At 43.2% G+C, this 19,306-nt stretch overlaps 1 protein-coding gene across 1 annotated transcript in view; it reads right to left on the reverse strand.

The window, feature by feature from the left end:
• The window catches only part of TTN (titin), a 274,354-nt gene that overhangs the window by 188,859 nt on the left and 66,189 nt on the right, over positions 1-19,306 (reverse strand). Inside the window, exons 47-70 of the mRNA XM_072752064.1 lie at positions 14,630-17,416; positions 13,566-13,844; positions 11,232-11,795; positions 10,320-10,601; positions 9,945-10,223; positions 9,209-9,487; positions 8,831-9,109; positions 8,443-8,730; positions 8,049-8,327; positions 7,677-7,958; positions 7,303-7,581; positions 6,910-7,188; positions 6,530-6,808; positions 6,118-6,405; positions 5,709-5,987; positions 5,271-5,552; positions 4,881-5,159; positions 4,483-4,761; positions 4,092-4,370; positions 3,699-3,986; positions 3,169-3,447; positions 2,663-2,944; positions 1,055-1,333; positions 651-932 (exon numbers count right to left, since the gene is read on the reverse strand). Coding sequence (XP_072608165.1) covers positions 651-932; positions 1,055-1,333; positions 2,663-2,944; positions 3,169-3,447; positions 3,699-3,986; positions 4,092-4,370; positions 4,483-4,761; positions 4,881-5,159; positions 5,271-5,552; positions 5,709-5,987; positions 6,118-6,405; positions 6,530-6,808; positions 6,910-7,188; positions 7,303-7,581; positions 7,677-7,958; positions 8,049-8,327; positions 8,443-8,730; positions 8,831-9,109; positions 9,209-9,487; positions 9,945-10,223; positions 10,320-10,601; positions 11,232-11,795; positions 13,566-13,844; positions 14,630-17,416 — 9,531 coding nt within the window. The remainder of the gene's footprint in view (positions 1-650; positions 933-1,054; positions 1,334-2,662; positions 2,945-3,168; positions 3,448-3,698; positions 3,987-4,091; positions 4,371-4,482; positions 4,762-4,880; positions 5,160-5,270; positions 5,553-5,708; positions 5,988-6,117; positions 6,406-6,529; positions 6,809-6,909; positions 7,189-7,302; positions 7,582-7,676; positions 7,959-8,048; positions 8,328-8,442; positions 8,731-8,830; positions 9,110-9,208; positions 9,488-9,944; positions 10,224-10,319; positions 10,602-11,231; positions 11,796-13,565; positions 13,845-14,629; positions 17,417-19,306) is intronic.

Genomic DNA, 19,306 nt, shown 5'->3' on the forward strand with positions numbered 1-19,306 from the left:
ATGAAACAGATGGCTAACTTTTGTTAGGATCACAAAAACAGGAAAGAGTATTTGAAAGATCGATTAGGGGAAAAAACGATTAATTAGGTCTTTTCTCTTTTTTCCTTTTTGTTCTTTTTTTTAATTTTTATTTATTTATGATAGTCACACAGAGAGAGAGAGAGAGATAGAGGCAGAGACACAGGTAGAGGGAGAAGCAGGCTCCATGCACCGGGAGCCCGACGTGGGATTCGATCCCGGGTCTCCAGGACTGCGCCCTGGGCCAAAGGCAGGCGCTAAACCGCTGCGCCATCCAGGGATCCCTTCTTCCTTTTTGTTCTTAAAGATTTTATTTATTTATTTAAGAGAGAGAGAGTGCTCAAGAGCACAAGCATGGAGAGGGATAGAAGGAGAGGGAGAAGCAGGCTCCCTGCTGAGCAGGGAGCTGGACACGGGGCTGGCTCAATCCTAGGACCCTGGGATCATGACCTGAGCCAAAGATGGCTCCTTAACCAACTGAGCCACCCAGGCTCCCCTCTCCTAAACCTTTCAAACAGGTATGGACTAATATAATTCCAGAAGAAATTCAGAACTGGAGATTCTACTAGTGACTCATCTCAGTGGTTGGTGCCACCTTCTATCAGGGGATCATTGTACTATATTGTACCAACCTAAAACAGTCAATGTGGCCATGTTCTCTCTCATTCCGCCATCATTCTTGATTTGGCAGATATACTTCCCAGCATTAGCTGGTTCTGCTTTTGCAAACTGCAGAGTTGCAACATTTTCTACAAATGTAATTCTGATGTTTTCACTTTCTCTGATCACTTCTTCTTTCTCTTTAAGCCACTGAACAAAAATAGGCTGGGCTCCTTCTATGGATGCTTGTAACTCAGCGGGCTCGCCAGCTACAACGGTGAGGCTGTTCAGTTTGGAGACAAATCTTGGTGGTTCTGAACAAGGAAAGATGAGCGGAGATTGTTGAAAACATTGTCCATATAATGGAAGAGAAAGAAAAAAAACAGGTGTCTTGCACATTCCTGCCATTTCTGCCATGTGCAGGAAATACGCTTACCTTTTAATTTTACGGTACAAATGCAAGTATCACTTCCCACTTCATTCTGTGCTTTGCAGTGGTATTCACCAATGTCTGAAGTTTCAACATTGAGAATATGAATACTTGCATGGAAGTTTTTGGATGCAATCTTGTATTTCTTGCTACTTCGGAGTTGCCGCTTGTCTTTGTACCATATCACCTCAAATGGTGGTGTTCCCGAAAGTTCACACTCAAGACTAACTTCAGTATTTTTAAGGGTTTCTACTACAGGAGGGAAGCTGCTAAAAACGGGTGGTTCTGTAAGAAAACAAGAATTTCTAATGAGTTGGGCTATTTAATTTCATAGAATGTTTTTATTTCTTTGTTGTTAAAATTGGAAGAGTCAAGATACTATAATGTGGAAACGGTGTCCAGAACTATCACTTCATTGTTGAGGAATAACAGTTTTGGAGAAGCCATTAGCCTTTCCAGAATCACTCGCTTCCCTGGCAGAGAACCCAAACTAGACCCCTAGATTTCCTTGCTGAGGACTTCAACTTTCTATCTACCTTACCTTACTAGTTTTTCTCAGATGATAAGGACTGATGCGAAAGTTGTAAAACAAAAACCAAACCCAAGTACCGTTAATTAAGATGATTTGCATGAGGTATCAAATCCTAACTTCAGGGATGAAATTTTTTATATATGCTCTATAACGGAAATACTTAGAAGCCATGATGACACATGTGATCTAAGTCTTCCATGTCACCAACTTTTATTGAAATAATTGCTTCACACCATGACAACCTTGGACTTTGTGATAAAAATACTGGAAAGTGGCTACAGAAAATACTGGTATTAATTGCACCAAGGCATAGTGATATAATTTTTAAAAAATAGGAAGCAATTCTTGAGAGAGAAAAAAATATGTATATTGCCCTTTTTTTCCATATATATAGGTATATATTTTTTTTAAGTAGGCATCACCTGAGTGGAGCCTAGCTTGGGCTTGAGCTCATGAGCCTGAGATTAAGACCTGAAATCAAGAGTTGGGCACTCAACTGACCAAGCTGCCCAGGCACACCTATAACTGTCCTGTTTTAAATGTAAGGTTAAAATCTGTATTGTTTGCACCATATATCCCCACATATACACACATATATAGTAAATATTCTTTGTTATTAATGCTAAAGATCATAGTGAAAATGATGATATATTCATAAGTTGGCTAAAGATAAAAATGGATTTTAAAATGAATCCTTCCTTCCTTCCTTCCTTCCTTCCTTCCTTCCTTCCTTCCTTCTTTCCTTCCTTCCTTCCTTCCTTCCTTCCTTCCTTCCTTCCTTCCTTCCTTCCTTCCTTCCTTCCGGTATGTTGGTGAACATCAGATTTACACTGCTTGGTCAATGTATTGGGGTGATCAGAATTATGACATTGGAATAACAAGAAAAATATCCCAGAATGATTGGCTACATGTAAGTAAATCTTAAGAAATAACAAAAAAAGAGAACTAATACTAGTTGGGGAAAATATTCTACAATCTCAAACGGAAGCTAAAATGATGGCAAAAGAATAAATAGCTGTGATACCCCTGGGGAGAAGAAGGTGGGCGTCAGGTAATGAAGAACAGAAGAAAGAGATTTCTACCTTTTACGATAACCTTGGTACTGCAGCTTGTGCTGCCAGCAGGATTCTGAGCCTCACAAATGAAATCCCCACTGTCCTCAGTACCGAGATTGTTCATCTGTAGGACGGCCACTGAGTCAATGAAAGTCATTCTGTATTTATCACTGGCTTGGAGTTCATGTTCATTTCTGTACCACACAACTCTGATTTCGGGGGATCCAGTTATCTTGCATTCCAGTCGTGCTGAGTCACCTGCTTTCACTATTTTAGATGCTTCTAATTTCTTTACAAACTTGGGTGGTTCTAGAGAGTGAAAGAAAGGGGAGATTATGAGGGAACAGATAAATATAACAAAAGCAAAATTAAGTAGTATACAGGAAAGAGGAAGAGATGAACAGTGCCTGGCAAATCCAGTTGCACTGTTTGAGAGAAGCGTACTTTCTTGATTGGGTGGATGCATGGTATAGAAGGGAGCCACAGGTCAGACAGAAACGTAAAAACAGTGTAAAACAATCAAACGTGCACACCTGTCACAAGCAACATTGTAGTACAAGAGTCGCTACCAACGTCATTGGTAACTTGGCAGGTATATTGTCCAGTCTTGGAAGCATCCACTGAATAGAGATTTAAGAAGCTAGTTGACCCTTCCAAGCCAATGAAACAGGTAGGTCCAGAGGCAAGTTCCACATCATCTTTAAACCACTTTATTTTAAATGGTGGTGTTCCTTTCAGTACTGCTTTAAATTCTACTGTGGAATCCGGTATGGCTTGCTGTCGCTCGGGTTTCACTAGGAAGCTTGGTGGTTCTATAGATGTTAAGAGAAATACTTAATGAGACTCCTCCTAGTTAAGCTATGTTGACAGTCTTACGGACATGTAAGAAAACACTCTGAAAAGAGGCAATGACTGTGTATTTCTTGAACTCAATAAATATATATCTAAAGAAACAGAAACTCTTAGAAACTTGAAACTCTTAGGTCTAAAGAGTACAAGGTAAGAGTGGCACATTTAATAAGCAATCACACAAAGAATGAAGAAGAGGAAAAGAAGTTCTAACCTTTAACAGTTAGGATGCCACTGCATGCGTCATCCCCGGCTACATTGGAGACCTTGCACGTATAATTCGCAGTGTCTTCCAATTCCAGGTTATTAACTTCCAGTGACACCGTGTTCTCGTGACAGACAAGTCTGTATTTTGCACTTGTGGATATTTCTTTTCCATCCTTAAACCACTGAGCACTAATAGGGAGTGAGCCTGAAACCTTGCACTCCATACGAATAGAAGTGCCCAGAATTTTATCCATTTTGGTCAATTTTTTGGTGAAAGATGGAGGAATATCTTGATCTATCCAATGCAAACAGCAAAACACACCCATCAATATGTTGCCATTTGTTTACAAAGGATATAGGTAAAGAAATAAGGGGAGCCCACTCAGGCCCAAATACAAACCTAGCACTCTCAGGTAGGCATCACAGCTACTGCTTCCAAAGTCATTTTCCACCTTGAAAGTGTACTGACCACTGTCTTGCTTCATTACTGACTGAATCCTAAAACTGGCCACGTTATTTTCAAAACTCATTGAAAAATATCTACTGGGCACAATTTGCTTTCCATCTTTAAGCCATTTCACTTTGAGTTCTGGTGTTCCAGCCACAACACACTCCAGAGTCACTGGGTCTTTCTCAGTAACATCAACAGATTTAGCTTTCTCCAGGATTTGAGCAGGTTCTGCGGTAAGAATTAAAATACAAATCAGTTGTGTGGCTAATTCCACCAGAAATAAGGTGGGCCTATGGAATCATCCCCACAGGCTAAGGCCTCGACGGCAAAGCCTACAAACCTTGTACTAAGAGGAAAGCATAACACCTCTCAACTCCTGACTCGTTCTTGGCTTGACATGTGTATCTCCCGCTGTGTCCATTGTCCACAGCTCTGATCTGAAGTGTGGCCACGTTGTTCACAAACGAAATATGAACATTATCATCTTCCTCAAGAATGTGGTCATCCTTTAGCCAGGTGATAGAAATGGGAGGCGAGCCCGCCACGGTGCTCTGGAAGGTGCCAGAACTTTTCAGAACGGTCGTGACGTTTTCGATCTTCTTAATGAATGATGGTGGTTCTGCGATCAAATTAGATGGTGTGAAAAGAAGAGGCATATTTGAGCTTCTTGTAATCACAAAATTAAAGAGCATGACCAAATTTTTAGGCCGTAGCCTGCTTCCTCTGGGTACAACTGACCTTTCAGGGAGACCTTAGTACTGCTAGAGCAGCTGCCACCTTCATTGGACACAATGCACTGGTAGTCACCAGTGTCTGAAGGGTCACACTTGGTTATATGGAGGCTAAACACTGACACTCTGTCAGTGAGGGTATATTTTTTGCTGCTTCGAATTTCCTTGTTGTTCCTCAGCCACGTGACTTCAAATGGAGCTGTTCCTGCAACTTCACACTCCAGCTGCACATCACTATCCTTTACAACCTCCACGGGCTTCAGTTCCCTGATGAAGGTGGGAGGCTCTAAAGATGCAAAAGGAAGACAGAGGCTAGCTTACTCGAGGGACGACCAGAGCACAGCCAGCATGGCCAGCAGCACAGCCCAAACATGCAAAAACAGAGCCAGCAACGAACCTTTCACTTTTAATTCAATGCTGCAGCTTGCCGTGCCCGCGTCATTACGGGCTTCACAGACGTAAGTCCCACTATTTTCTACCCTGGCACCAGAGATTTGGAAAGTGGCTAGGCCATCGATGAAGGAAATGCCATGTTTCTTAATGGCTGTTATTTCATTCCCATCCAGATACCAAGAAACTCTGATTTCAGGGGTGCCTGTGATTTGGCACTCGAATGTCGTAGATTGTCCATTTCTCAGCACTAATACCGGGCTGGGCTTCTTAATGAATTGAGGAGGTTCTAAAGATGGGGAAGAAAGGGTCACGTTGAACATGTTTTTTTTTTTTTTTCTTAAACAAAGGCTGAAATAGCTTTCTTAAGCCTCTTCCTCCCCCCACCCCCAACCCAAGAAAATCTAAGACAAGCAAGCAAGAGAGGTGAACGTAGAGATCAGACCTTTCACAAAGAGAGTGGCTTTACTGGTTGCTGTGCCGACATCATTGCTTAGTTGGCAGATGTAGGTCCCAGAGTCGGCAGCTTTGGCTGAAAAGAGCTCCAGTATGGTGGAGGTGTCATCTTTCCAAACAGAGCGAGCTGCTCCCGAGTGCAACTCTTTGTTATCTTTGAACCACTTTATTGTCATGGGTGCAGTGCCACCCACAAGTGCCTTTAACTGAACCCTTGTACTGGGATTGACATCTTGTGACTGTGGCTTTTCCACGAAGTAAGGGGGTTCTGGGATGAAAGAAGAAGAAGCAAAACGAGAAAGCAAGGTTTACTTAGGAATGGAGCAATGAGGGTGAGAATTAAGAAACGAGAGAGCAGATGAGTCCTTGACAAGTGTAGATTAAAAACAAATGCCGACCTTTGACCGTGAGATGGCCACTGCACTGGTTGTGTCCTGCCTTATTAGTGGCGGAACAAGTGTACGTCCCACTGTCTGAACCTTCCAGGTGACTGATTTCCAAGAAGGCAGTATTGTCATGAAAAGAGAATTTGTATTTTTCACTAGCTGGTATTTCTTGGTCATCTTTGAACCACTGGATGCTTATGGGATGTGACCCAGCCACTATACATTCTAAGTCAATAGAAGACCCTTTAATGCTGTCCATTTTCTTCAGCCTCTTGGTGAATGAGGGAGGTATGATAAGATCTATGCAATAAAAAAAAAAAACAAAAACAAGAAACCACGAGAAAAAGTTAGGTCAGCGCAGCAATTTGTATTTTCTGTAAAACTGGGGGACATGGGCATAGAGGTGCCCGGTTTCAATACCAACCTAATACATTAATGCTAGCCTTGCAGCTGCTTCTTCCAACATCATTTTGGACCTCAAAAGTATATTCTCCACTATCTCTCTTTTCTGTAGAAATAATCTTCAGTATAGAGACCGTGTCGGTGACACTGATTTTGTATTTTTGGCCCAGGGTCAGTTCTTGGCCATCTTTAAACCATCGGGCTGTAATCTCCTTAGTCCCTGAAAATTTAACCTGCAAAGTGGCTGGGTCCCCTTGGGTGACATCTATAGACACAGCCTCCTCGGTGATTGTTGCAGGTTCTGTAGAGAACAAAGGGACAGGTGTGGGTTGCGAGTCACTCCGCTAGAAGGCCTACATCTGCACTGTTTCCTAAAGCCCATGGCAAACTTCCCGAACCAACCTTTAACTGAGAGCAATGCCGAACACCTCTGTATTCCTGCATCATTTTTGGCCTGACAGACGTATTTCCCATCGTGCTTGACTTCGATGCCACTGAGGTACAGACTAGCCACGTTGTTCTCAAAGGTCATTCTTATATTGTCATCTTCAGTGATTTCATCGTTGTCTTTCAACCAAGTCACGGTGATGGGCAAGGAGCCCTTCAGGGTGGCCTGGAAGGCAGCCGTGCCTCCACGAAGGGAGCTGGTACTCTCGATCTTTTTTACGAAGCTTGGCGGTTCTATCAGAAGAGGAATTCTCAATCAATGTCAGCTTTCTAGCAAGACTGGATTTTTTTTTTTTTAAAGAGCTCATCCTACAGAAGAGCCAGGGCATCCTTTGGACCGACACTAACCTCTTAGGGTCACCCTGGCACTGCAGGTGCTGCTGCCCACCTCGTTGGTCACCCGACACTGGTATTCGCCAGCATCTGTGGCCACAAACTTGAGGATCTGCAGGCTAACCAGCTGGTCCTGAATGAAGGTCTTATACTTCCTACCGCTTCTCAGCGTCGTGTTGTCTTTGAACCAAGTGATGTCAAAGGGAGGCGTGCCCGCCACCTCGGCCAGCAGCATGACGTCATACTCCTTCAACACTTCAACTGGCTTAAACTCCTTGGTAAAGTAGGGCGACTCTACAGTGGGGGAGGAATTACCCTGCGTTAGCGAGCGAGGAACGTGTGCCACGGGCCGCAGTCCTGGTGACACCGGGGGCAACGTGGCCACAAACCTTTGACTATTAAGATGCTCCCACAGTGGTCACTGCCGGCCTCGTTTTGAGCCTCGCACATGTACTCGCCACTGTCCTCGGTGGTCACCTCTGTAAGGCTCAGGACTGCGGTGGACTCCACAAAGGACATCCTGTGCCTGCCGCCCTCCTTAAGCTCTCTGTCGTTGGCAAACCACGTTATCTTAATCGGGGGGGTACCGGCCACCTTGCAGGCCAGCTGCGTGCTGTCGCCCTTCTTGAGCAGCTGCGAGGGCTCTAACTTTTCAATAAACGTGGCCGGCTCTGCGGGAGGAAGGCGGCGTTAAGGAACATCGAGGGGAGGACGGACTGAGGGGTGGGGGGTTGCAAAGATGTCAAGAAAACGAGGCCAACCTTTCACAAATAAGTTTGCACTGCACTCCACGCTGCCCGCGGCGTTGCCGACCTGACAGGTGTACGTGCCCGAATCAGAGGTCTTGACCACGTACAGTTCCAGGGAACTTTCCGAGGCTTCTTTGGTGATATAGCAGCTTCCCCCGGAGACCAGCTCCCGGCCGCCCTTCAGCCACCTGACGGTGAAAGGGCCGGAGCCCCGGAAGGTGCTCTTCAGGCACACGGCCGAGCCGGGCAGGACGTCCTTTGAGGCCGGCTTGGTCACAAAGCTGGGTGGCTCTAGGGGGGGAGGGGGGAGAAAGGACGTGCAAGAGTTAAGAGGCACGGCCCAAGGGACAGGGCCCGGGTTCCAACACCGTCCCTACGGGAGGGAGACGCCAGGTCTCCAGCCAACCTTGCACCACCAGGGCCCCGCTGCTGTCTTTGCTGCCCACGGAGTTGGTGGCTCGGCAAGTGAAGGTGCCCGCGTCGCTCAGGTCCACGCCGTGGATCTCCAAGGAGGCCGTGCCTTCCACAAACGCCGCCCTGTACTTGTCCCCAGAAGCCAGCTCCCTGCCGTCCTTGAACCAGGCCACCCGCATCGGGAGGGAGCCCGCGATCCTGCAGTCCAGCCTGCAGGTGCTGCCCACGACGCTGGCCACGTTGCGCAGGGGCTTCGTGAAAAACGGGGCGATGTCCCGATCTGTTAGTGGCACGGGAAGGGAAGAGGGGTCAGCACGGGGCAGGGCGCCGGGCGCTTTGGGCCTTGCTCACCGGTTGGCCGGGGTCCTGAAGATACTGACCTAGTACAGTGAACGTGGTCTCGCAGGAGCTGCTGCCCACCTCGTTGGAAACCTCAAACGTGTACTGGCCACTATCATGCAGCTCGGCCGAATAAAACTTGAGTTGGGCGACGTTGTTTTTGAAACTTATTCGGTACTTTTTACTGGCAACCAAAGGCCTACCATCTTTGTACCACTTGGGCTTGAGTTCTGGGGTGCCTGTGACTGTGTACTCCAGCGTGGCTGGGTCTCCTGCTGTCACCTGGACCAGTTCGGCTCTCTCAACAATTTTGGCAGGTTCTAGAAGGGTATCAAACAGTTAGCGTGACCAAGTGTGCCTTGTGGTTTCACCTTGAAATGGAAGCAGCGACTCTTAAGTTAAAATGTTCCTACACGAACCTTTAACGATTAATTCCCCAACCGACGTTTGGCTTCCGGCCTCGTTTTCAGCCAGGCACGTGTACTTGTCACCATGACTGGTCTGAACATCAGGGATTATCAGGGCCGCGACCCCATTAGAAAAGCTGGTTTTGATTTTTCCATCTTCTTTGAGGATCTCTTGTCCTTTCATCCATGTGACCGAAATGGGTTCTGACCCTCTCACGGCAGCTTGTAAGGTAACGGTTTGACCTGCTAGCGCGGTAAAATCATCTACTTTCTTAACAAAGGTTGGTGGTTCTAGTTAAAGAGAACAGACAAGACCCGTCAATTCCCAAACACTTTCAACACCAAACCCATGTAAGCGTTTTACCTAGACTACATCGCTCTGGTCTAATACTGCCCTTCCGTAGCGTCAGTTGATGAGAAGAATACATTAAAATTTAAGAAGAATTACACCTCCATCCAACAGAAAGAAGCACAAAAGATACGCGGTTGTCAGCCGACCAAATGGTCGTAAAAGATTATTACATGACCCACTTTTGGTATCAGAGATTGAGTATTTACAGTGACCTCAGATTAAAGACCCGATGAAGGGCACCCACCGGCTTTGTCCCCAAGGTCCCAGGTTGAAGCAAAAGTGAAACATATTTTCACAGGTTAGGAGGAGAAGAAAGAGGGCCCGCTTTCCTTCCCTGGGTTAAGAAAGCTATTTTGACAATTTGTTAGCAAGGCATCGTTCCGTTCGAGCACTGACCTTTTAATAAGTGTGTTGCACTGCAGCCACACTTCCCAACTTCATTAGCAACAACACATTCATATTCACCAACGTCTGCACTATTGAAAGAGAAGATCTCCAGAGACACAAGAGACTTCTGAGAAATCAGCCTGTACTTTTTACTACTTCGAATTTGCTTCTTGTCTTTGAACCAGCTAATTTCGAATGGTCCAGTGCCCGAGATTTCACACTGAAGGAGGGCATTTGTTCCTCTCACTATATCTGCAGGCTCAAGAGTTTTGATGAAAGAAGGAGGCTCTACAAAAGCACGAAAGCAGTGTGTCAGTAAGGTGTCACAAGCAATGAAAAAGAAAACCTTTTCTCAGAAAACCAATGGACTCGGAGTAAACAAACCTTTGACAACTATTTCAGCACTGCAAGTGTCACTGCCGACGTCATTCACCGCTTCGCACGAGTAACTGCCACTGTCTGTGACTTTGACATCCGTCAGATCAAGCACAGCCTCAGAATTGACAAAAGACATTCGAATGGTATTACTCTCATTAAGTTCTTTGTTATTTTTAAACCAAGTGACCTGGATCACAGGTGAGCCCTTCAGCTTGCAATGGAGGCGCGCTGATTCACCTGGCAGCATTAAGTAAGAGGGGTCCACCTTCTTCACGAAGGATGGTGGCTCTACAGGAAGTCAACAACAACAACAAAAAAAAAAAAAAAAAAAAAAGGAAGAAAGAAAAAGAAAAAGGAAAGAGAGCTGAAGCATCAACTTCACCAAAGAAAAGTGGACATGTGCCACAGAAAGACACAACACACATAAAATATCCCAATGAGATTTCTGAAAGGGTTGTGGTGCACTTGATAGTTCTCCAGGCTTCCCGGTAGGATTTTAAAATGCTCTCCCAGTCTCTCAACTTAAACAAACAAACAAACAAACAAACAAACACAAAACAAACTCTTGCCTTACACAAAAAAGCAAGCTCCTTGTCTTATACACACACACAAAATTGTATGAGAGCAGATAGTCAAGCATTGCCTAGATATGTGAAATTCTTTTTTTTTTTTTTTACGTGAAATTCTTAGAAGAAATTTTAAGCTTGTTAATGGCAGACGGTTTTTAAAAGAACAGAGTGGCTTCTGAAGAAGATTGAAAATAAAATAAAAAAATCAAACGATGCCAAGATTTCCCCAAACCAAAACACGTTCACTTGGATGAAATCACTTTAATAATAAAATGTACAGACTGCACCGTCAACAGTTGTTCCCCAGCGGCATCCTTAAAGAGAAAAACAACACTCACACATGTCTTACCTCTGATAGTAACTGTTGCTGAAGACGAGCTGCTCCCAGCCTCATTGGAAGCTGTACAAACATAGGTTCCTGAATCTTTTAGTTTGGCCAGAGGGATCTCAAGTGATGCTATTTTATCTTCAAAATAGATCTTATGATCTTTCCCAGGGGGGAGTTTTTGCCCATCTTTATTCCATGTTACTGTAACTTTTCTGTCTTCATCTACTTGGCACTCCAGGCGGATCTTCTTATTGATAGCGGATTGCACGGGTTCTAATTCTTTGATGAAATGCGGCTTGTCGATTATGATTAACTCAGCTTGGCAGATGTCAGCTCCAAACTTGTTCGACGCTTTGCAAGAATAAACTCCTCTATCTTGAATTGTAAGATTTGAGAGTTCTAAACTGTGTTTATTTTCTGCCTCTGAAATCTTGCGGTTAGGGGAGGGTGAGAGTGCAGCACCATCTTTCTGCCAAATGGTTTCAATGACGGGGGTGCCTAGTACTGTGCAGAGGAACTTGGCTGTCTTACCCACAAAAGTTGTAACGGACTTAGGTCTGGAGTAAAATGTTGGTGGATACGCCTCTGCAAAAGAAATTTTTTTCAACATTATATTTTGACCCACAGGAGCTCTTGCCAGGATTATATATTCTAAGAAAGAGAAAAGATGAGTTGTATCTTTAGAGAGACACGGGACACTATGTGAAATAGGATAGTTAATTAATTAGATGAAAAGATTTGCCAGAGGAAAGGGATGAGAGAGTTCTTTACAGAGGAGCGAGACAGCCCTTTTAATGTCTCTATTAAAGGAAAGAACAAATGCGGCTTTGTCTGGCAACATTAACTTATTATTGTTAAAGATTCGTCCGCTTTAGTAGCGGATTAGTCATCTGAACTACTTGATAAGTAATTCAGCTGCTCCTTTAGTTCGGTGAATTAGAAGACTGTGTAAAGAAGAAAAAGAAAATACACTTGACTCTTCTGAAGAGCAGGGACATTAAGTGAAAAGATCGAGTAGTTTTGTGAAGTCTCTCTAACCTTCACATCAACCATCAGCAAATCCTTCAATGGCCCAACTTTGAATCAGTCACCTAAGTCGTTTCAAACGTGTAAAAATACTGAGAGTGGTAATTTCCCATTTCCATTCTGCATTTTGAAGCGGGCCTTTGGGAATCTCTTCCCCATTTAAAAAGAATTCTCCTCCTCCTTCTTTCCCTCTTGTTATTTGTGAGCTCAGGTATTGATCCCCTCAAGGAACTGGCCCAATTTGGATGAAGAGGTTTCCAAAAGTGTTCTTAAGAATACTGCTGTGCAGCTGGTTACGTGGAGACTCTGATCACAAAGTGAAACCACTAGAGGGGTTGCCAAGGGCCTGGGTTTCAGATTTTTTGACATATAAAAGAGTGTGGGGGTACGGGAGGCAGGTACAGGGAACCCTGACTCTTCCAAGTCAAAAAGCTGTGCTGTGTTTGCCTTTCCCCTTCATGCTTCTATTGGAAAAGACCAAGGGCCTGTCCCACCCCGATATTTAGTGCATGGCTTCTCTCCACAACACAGGTAATCGCTACCCCAGAGTTTATATTTACACTTTCCCTGGGAAGAAGAAAGCCAAAGAGACAGAGACAGACAAAGAAAAGGAAAGTGCTTCTGATTTTTTTTTTTTTTTTTTGGCTAATGAGGGAATTCAAACACCTGATGGGTATGGGCTGCTCAGAAGTCATCCTGTTTGTCGGTTGGGAAATTGAGAACAGAATATTTAAGTAGTTGCCCCCTATTTTTAAATTAGTCATAAAGTCTAGGGTGAGAATCCTAGCTTGTAGTCCTGTGTAGCTCCCTGCCTTGTATTAGGATTTAACTGCAGTCTTATGCTCTTTTTTTTTTGTGGTTTGTAATTCTGTTCTTAACTGGTTAACTGATTCCAAATGACTAAATACATTGGGATGTTATTTATTTTTAAGGAGCAACAAACGGTCCTGAAATGTTATCATATTAAGTGCCATGCTGGGCCATGAGGAGTTATCCAAGATATTTCCCCCAGGCTCATCATTTTAAAGAGGGAGGGAGAGAACAAAACAAAACCAACAAAAAAACAAACCCCAAACCAAACTTTCAGGTGCCACTGTTCATCTGATTCCTTGACATTGTTTTCGAAATAATGAGCTATTTTTATTTTTTCTTTAGCTGCTCTTAGAAATACGACTGTAAAGAACGATTGCTTGTCCCACATAGACACTGCAATACCTAGCCATCATGTCACAGCTTGGCTATTGGTCTCTCCACCTGGTAGGCACCTGTACGAAAAGCAAAAAAGGCAATAGTATGAAATGGGCCAACCACCTCGACGTATGGCATTACCTGTCACAGTCAGTGTGGCTGTACAGCTGACGCTGCCATACTCATTGGAGGCTTTGCAGGTATACTCGCCGCAGTCAACAACCTGGGTTCTCAGGATTTCCAGGGTGGAGACATACTTTGAAGATCGAATAGAACACTTGTCACTTTCATAAATTTCTCGGCCAGCTTTGAACCACTGGAACCGGACATTGGGGGCAATTTGGACCTCACAGGTGAATTTGGCGAGGTGGCCCAGAGCTACTTCCAGGGGCTCGATTCTCCTTTTGATCACTGGGGCAGCTGCAAAGGGAAGCAGAGCTCGTCAGTATGCCTCCTTGTCACGCCCCCCCCAGTTTTTCTTTTTCTTCTAACTTTTGCTGCTGTTAATGAAGACAGTTGAAATTGGGGAGATGGATTGCAGCAGTTTAAGACAAGTGACTGGAAAATGAGAACAATCACTGAAGGTAAAGGGAGACAATGAGTAGCTTTTAACATATTCAATCGTTACTTTGCGGTGGATTGTGAAAAAAACGTGATTAAAATGGGATGCTGTGGGCTTACATGCATAACAACATGATATACTCTATAACTATAAACCATGCTGCCTAAGAACACTGTGCACAGCACTTTAAAAAGTGAGCTGCTAAATACAGTGATGAAGTGAAACATCAAAAAAGAAATACAAGTAAGAACCACAAGGGGACAATTAATCATGGTTATTCTGAATTTAGGGATGAAACTGGCAATTTCAGACAGCCAGGCATCCATCCACTGACGGCTTTTATTACATATCATTATTTTCAAATAAACATAAGCTAAAAACATATCGGTATTATGGGACATACGAAAACAATGTTTTACTTTAAAAATAACTAGTAACGTAGACGTGAGAATGTACTACCCCATAAGGCAGTGAGGACAAAGGAGAAGGATTAATAACCATGACTATGTCTGTGGTTTCACGCTCACTCTCCACACATCGCAGTCTGGCAGAGGCAGGTAAGTGAAAACTCAGTGACGGAAACTAAATCATTAACGACCCAGTGAACGTTAGCGCTCGATGCCCCTCATCTGAAAAATCCAACCTCTTTTGACTACAGTGAGTTTGGCTGAAGTTGATGCATTTCCCTTGGCGTTCAAGGCCTCACAGGTATACGCTCCTTGATGCTCTTCTGTATTGACTCCATCGATAACTAGCGTATATGTGTTTTGATCTTGTAAACACTTGAACTTTTCATCTGAATGCACCAGTTTGCCCTCAAAATACCAATTCACCTCTTTGGCATTTGTTATGGATGACGTGAGGTTTACAACGTCACCTTCCTCCGCAGTAGTGTCCACCAAGGGCGTGAGCGTGACAGGGCCATCCTCTTCGACCGCGCTGCCCTCAGCTTCCTGTGCCTCTCCCACGCCACCCTCCCCGGCACCACCTCCAGGGAGCTTCTCTTTTTCCTCTGATGGCTTTGGTATCTCAGCCTGTTTTTCATCAGGGCTCGCAGCTGGAGTGACCCCATCAGGGACGGCCGTGGTATCCCCAACTTTGACCTGACTTTCTACATGAAAACAGCTGACCTCTTCCACCGAGACAAGATATTTAGATTCAACTTCTGGTTCCCAGATGGCCTCAACCTTCTGTGACTCTGAGGAAGGACCCATTTCTTCCGGCAGGCCTGTTGTGGCTCCTTTCTGGATTCTGGGATCCTCGGCTATTAAGATGTTTATTTCCTCACATATAATAGAGCACAGGGCATCCTTCAGTTCAGTTGTCAAGTCAGCCATTTGAGGGTCAATGCCTTCAATGGCAATGGTTAGTTCTTCCGTTAGAGTCTTCACTGAGGTAATGAGGTAGGTACACATAACGCGTTTGGGCTCCTGGGTGAAGTGGATGGCCTTCACCTCCACCTTTTCAATGTTGCTTAACCATTCAGAGAAAAGACTTGGTTGCTCACTGGCCACCGCTGCTTGCAAAGCCCTGCGGATCTGAGTTTTTAGGTTCAATCGTTGTTCTTCTGGAATTCCAGAAAGCAAACTTTCCTTAGAAAGAGTGTCACTTGCCTGCACCTCTGGCACATCATTTATCACCATGGGCTCTTTTTTATACTCACTGGTTTGGTTCAGGGGCACTGCCAGGTTGTCAGAATGCTCTTCCTTGAGCAGTACCTGCTTTTCCTCATGCGCTAGCGGAAACCTTAAGGACTTGCCTTCCTCGGTCCTGGCTGCAAAATCTTGCCCTGCGCTTTCCAGTTCATCTGTGCTTTCCATCACAATTTCATCTTCTGTGCACGTGTGTTCTGAAGGGACCTGGGGTTCACAGTGGACCTCAGAGATGATGACATCAGCACCCTTTAAACTTTCCATGTTCCCCTCAGCTAAGCTCTGACTCAAGATGGGAGCACTTTGTTCCTCTTGCTTTGGAGGGGGCAGGGTTTGCTCTTTGTCCATTGCAGACACTGTCTTTTCTTTTGATAAAAGTACTTCCTCAGCCGCAGAGGTTGAATATGAACGGGCTGGAGCTTCTTCTATTGAAGACTGTGGATAACTCCCTTCAGGTTCAGCCAGGAAAGTTTTCATAGACTCCACCATTAATGAACTAATTTCTTCTACAGACATGGCACTTGGGAAGATTTTTTCAGTTTCTGATAGGACCACCTGGGACTCGGGTTCTTGAAGCATTAGGACATCTTCCTTGGGGAGGGTTTTCTGGGACTGGGTAACCTGCAGCTGTAAATTGGGAGATGGTTCCTTGATGGGCTGAACATGAATAGTGCCATTGATGGAAAGACGTGCCCTGGTGCTTTCTGCATCGGCCCTATTCTGCTCCAACGTGACTGTGGATTGCAATTGCTCAGCCACTAAAGTTACTTGACTACTCAGTTCACTGGTTTGAACAATACGCTCATGAGAAAGCTGCTGGCTTTCTTCTGCAACTGAAGCAGCTTTCAAAATGGTGCTGTTTACAAAAGCTGCAATTTCCTGCTCTGAGTCAGATGCCTCAACTGCAGGACCCTTTAATGACATCTCTGGAAAATCCTTAGTAGCCTCTGGTGTGGGCTTTGCTTTGCAGGGAGCATCTGTCATGTCCGTATCTTCTAGAAGCACAAGCAGCTCTGCAGTGCAGGTGGACTCACCCCACATATTCTCTGCTTTACAGACATAGAGGCCACTATCTTCCCTCTGGGGGTCATTAACAATGAATGTTCCAGAACCATCAGGATTATGAATGATAGTGTGATACACATTGGTGCAAAGCTGCTTGCTTTCTTTGAACCACATAACAGTGGGTGCAGGCTCTCCAAGTACTACGTACTCAAAGACTGCTGGGAGCCCCTGAGCACAGTGAATTGGTTTAAACTCCTTAAGGAAGTAAGGGGGACAAGGACCTTCAAACTTCTCCAGAAATGTTTCCACTGGTTCTGCTTCTGTCTCTTTGTGGCCTTCTCCTTTGGAACTTATTTTTAGAGAGGCACTGCACACGGCCTGTCCGTATTCATTACTGGCAACACATGTATACTCTCCCTCATCCTCAAATTTGGTGAACAGAATGATCAAACTATGATCATTGCCGTCAAAAACAAATTTGTAGTCAGCAGAAGGGGTTAACATCACTCCATTAAAGAACCACTGAATTTTAGGCTTGGGAATGCCAGTGACAGTAACAGACAGTTTAGCCACATCCCCTATGCTTATTTCAGCATTTGACACTTCTTTGATGAAAACTGGAACATGGCCTTCCTTTTTGGACTCAAATGTAGTTGAATGAATTGGAGGTGCAGACAAAAGTTCAAGTGTTTCATTTCTATTAGATAACTGAAGGCCAGAGCTATAGGTTTGGAATCCTTCTTCCTCGGCAGACAGAAGAGAACTAGAAAACTCTGTATGGAGAAAAGTGATTATTATTTTACAACAACAAAAAAATAGAAGTCAACGAACAAGGCACCAACCGATGACCTTCTTCTGCTTTATTCCTAGAAGCATTAGATTATCTTGAGATTTATTTTAAAAAAAGCACATTTCTAAATTTTTAATCTTAGCTCATTATAGCATATTATAGAACCATAAATACTGTACTCATGCAACTTTCAATCCACTTCAAAAGTTTTAAATCTGTTCTAGTAGTTTTCTTTTTGATATAAACCCAATTCTAAAGTTCGAAAAACTGCTGCCTATATATTTGTAATAAAAGAATCCAGGATTATTTAAATCAATTTCTAAAAAGATTCAGAATTGCTGTTTATGTTTGAAATTTTGAGTTAAGAATGATAGCCTTTGTCAAATTGAAGACTGATGATTTCCAAAATAAAACATTAATGTTTCAGTTATTATTTATAAAGTCATTATTAAAAAGAGACTATAGGAAATACTTCATTTGAATTTGTAAGAGAACCATCTTTTTTTTTTTTCAGTTACTAGAAATTGGGGCCTCCTTTGGCCATGTAAATCGCCATATATGTCAACAAAGCTTTTATAATAAGACTTTTGTTAAATCAAGAAAATGAAGGAGCAGGAAGGAAAGAAGATAACTTCAACATTAAAAATTGGATTGTACTTTATTGTGTGAGAAATACCTATACAGCACTACTGAACAGAAAAACAAAAGGGTGAATAACAGATATTCTTTAAATAGTATCATGGATGACTGGCATAATATGATATGAAAGAACTAGATTTTTCATTAAATCTGGTAGGAATGTAGAATAGCTCTCTTAATAATAGTTTTATTACCTTCCCCCAAAGAAATATTATTTTATTAATTCACTCCCTTTGCATCACATGGAATAGTCAAGCCTTAATTCCTCTTCTAAAGCATAGAAGCTTTAGAAAGCACAACTCTAGTTTCTATTGCCTAAGAATGTACTGGCAAAATTTATCTATGGCATGTAGAATATATACTCAGTTATTTACTATTTCAATTAGTAAGCCACAAAACCACAGGTTAATTTCACATATTAATGGTGACCACTTAATTTTACATTTAGTACTCATGTCCACTCTCCCTTTACTTAAACTCCCAAAACATCTGGAAAGGGAATGAACATGAATATTTAAAATACCCCACCTCACTAATTCATTAAAATATTTTCAGTTGTTTTCCTTTACTTCCAACACGGCATATCGACTATAAAAAAATACAGTAAATAAAATTCAAATGCACTGAAACATGAAAGGTACAGTTAAAAATGCATGAAGTAGAAGCGGCTAATAATTATGTCTAAACTCACTACATATAATACAATGAATTCTTTACCCAGCAACAGATAAATTAATATTTCAGGCTTAAGTTATGTGCCATTGAATCAGAAAAAAATTCCATTTAATTATCTACAACAATAAGTAAGCCAAGTAAGGCAAGGCTTGTTTTTCCTTATTCAGTCATTTTTATTCAAAATATCCTCAATTCAATGCATTTGAGACTAAAAGAATTCTAATGAGCAAATTCAAACTCTTCCTTCTTGCAAATTCAATAAGGCATTTCAACGTTTTTCCCTCTCCTCCCCTCCTTCCTTCTTTCCTTCCTTCCTTTCCTGAAACAGGTTTTGAACTGTTACTATATCAGCTATTGTCATGTTTGTCATGACCAGAATCTCTAATTCATTGAAACATCCATTTTGTTACTAGGAGTAGAATAAATCCCTAAGTCCTTACACTAGAGAATTAGTTTTATTTCAGGGATTTATGATGAGCTATATTACACTATACCTATACTGCTTATCACAGATATTGTGTGCTCCCTGGTTGAAACAGAAATGATTGTTCCACAACAG

Source organism: Vulpes vulpes, chromosome 3 (genome assembly GCF_048418805.1).
Source record: "Vulpes vulpes isolate BD-2025 chromosome 3, VulVul3, whole genome shotgun sequence".
Classification (NCBI taxonomy): Eukaryota; Metazoa; Chordata; class Mammalia; order Carnivora; family Canidae; genus Vulpes; species Vulpes vulpes.